General features: G+C 32.3%; 1 protein-coding gene across 1 annotated transcript in view; it reads left to right on the plus strand.

Moving 5' to 3' along the window:
- Positions 1-361, plus strand: part of HELRODRAFT_184443 (hypothetical protein) — a gene marked incomplete at both ends in the record, with an annotated part of 1,542 nt that extends 1,181 nt beyond the window's left edge. The window contains one exon of the mRNA XM_009027782.1: positions 39-361. Coding sequence (XP_009026030.1) covers positions 39-361 — 323 coding nt within the window. The remainder of the gene's footprint in view (positions 1-38) is intronic.
- Positions 362-1,023: the final 662 nt, after the last annotated feature.

The following is a 1,023-nucleotide window of genomic DNA, read 5'->3' on the forward strand; positions in this document are numbered from 1 at the left end:
AACAAACTCTTACTTGGAAGAACTTTTCCGTGTTTCAGGCGTGTATATTTTCCGAACACGTGATGGCTTTTCAGACCAATATACCGGAATGACAAAAGCTTACTTGTCTCATGACATTTACGACAACATATACGTCATCAGTGATTGCCTTCAAAGTGAAATTTTAATTCTTGATAAAAATCTAAAATATTTTTTGAAAATACAAACATTTGATAATCCCAAAAAGACCCTAATAACTAGCCAAAACATACTGTACGTTAGTTATGTCGGCGGTAACTTTATCGCCGTATACAAAATCAAAGGAACTGAAACTGAAGAATCGCTGTGCTTAGAAACCGAAAATGAAGAAGCCGAGGCGTAATTTATTAATTAACCGCTGGTCAGAAAATTTTATGTTTGAAGGGCTTGGATCGGTGATATTTTTTTTTGAATTTTCTGTTAAAATCAACGTTTCTGTTTTGAAAATTAACCAAATTTGTTTTTGCTGCGGAGAGCTGAAACAACCTTCAGTCGAAATTTATGTAGAGGTTTTGTTCTACTCTACCTTAATTCTAATTTTCATTGTGGGAGGCACCTCAGCCCTAGAGACCCCTTAGCAACCGTTAGTGGTGCATATATATTAAGATGTCTGAACATTCTTTTTCTGACATTTTTTTGTCTGACATAATTCCAGTTTAATTAACCAATTAACCGATGATTTATTTTTAATTAACCAATCAACCGATGATTTATTATTAATTAACCAATTAACCGATGATTTATTATTAATTAACCAATTAACCGATGATTTATTTTTAATTAACCAATTAACCGATGATTTATTTTTAATTAACCAATTAACTGATGATTTATTTTTAATTAACCAATTAACCGATGATTTATTTTTTGTTAACGAATATTCTATCAATAAAATGGACAAGCATTGTTATACTGAATGCTATTTTATGTTACTTGACCAAGCACGTACTTAAATATTACACACACGCACACACACGCACGCACACGCACGCACACACACACACA

This window comes from Helobdella robusta (genome assembly GCF_000326865.2).
Source record: "Helobdella robusta unplaced genomic scaffold HELROscaffold_504, whole genome shotgun sequence".
Lineage (NCBI taxonomy): Eukaryota > Metazoa > Annelida > Clitellata > Rhynchobdellida > Glossiphoniidae > Helobdella > Helobdella robusta.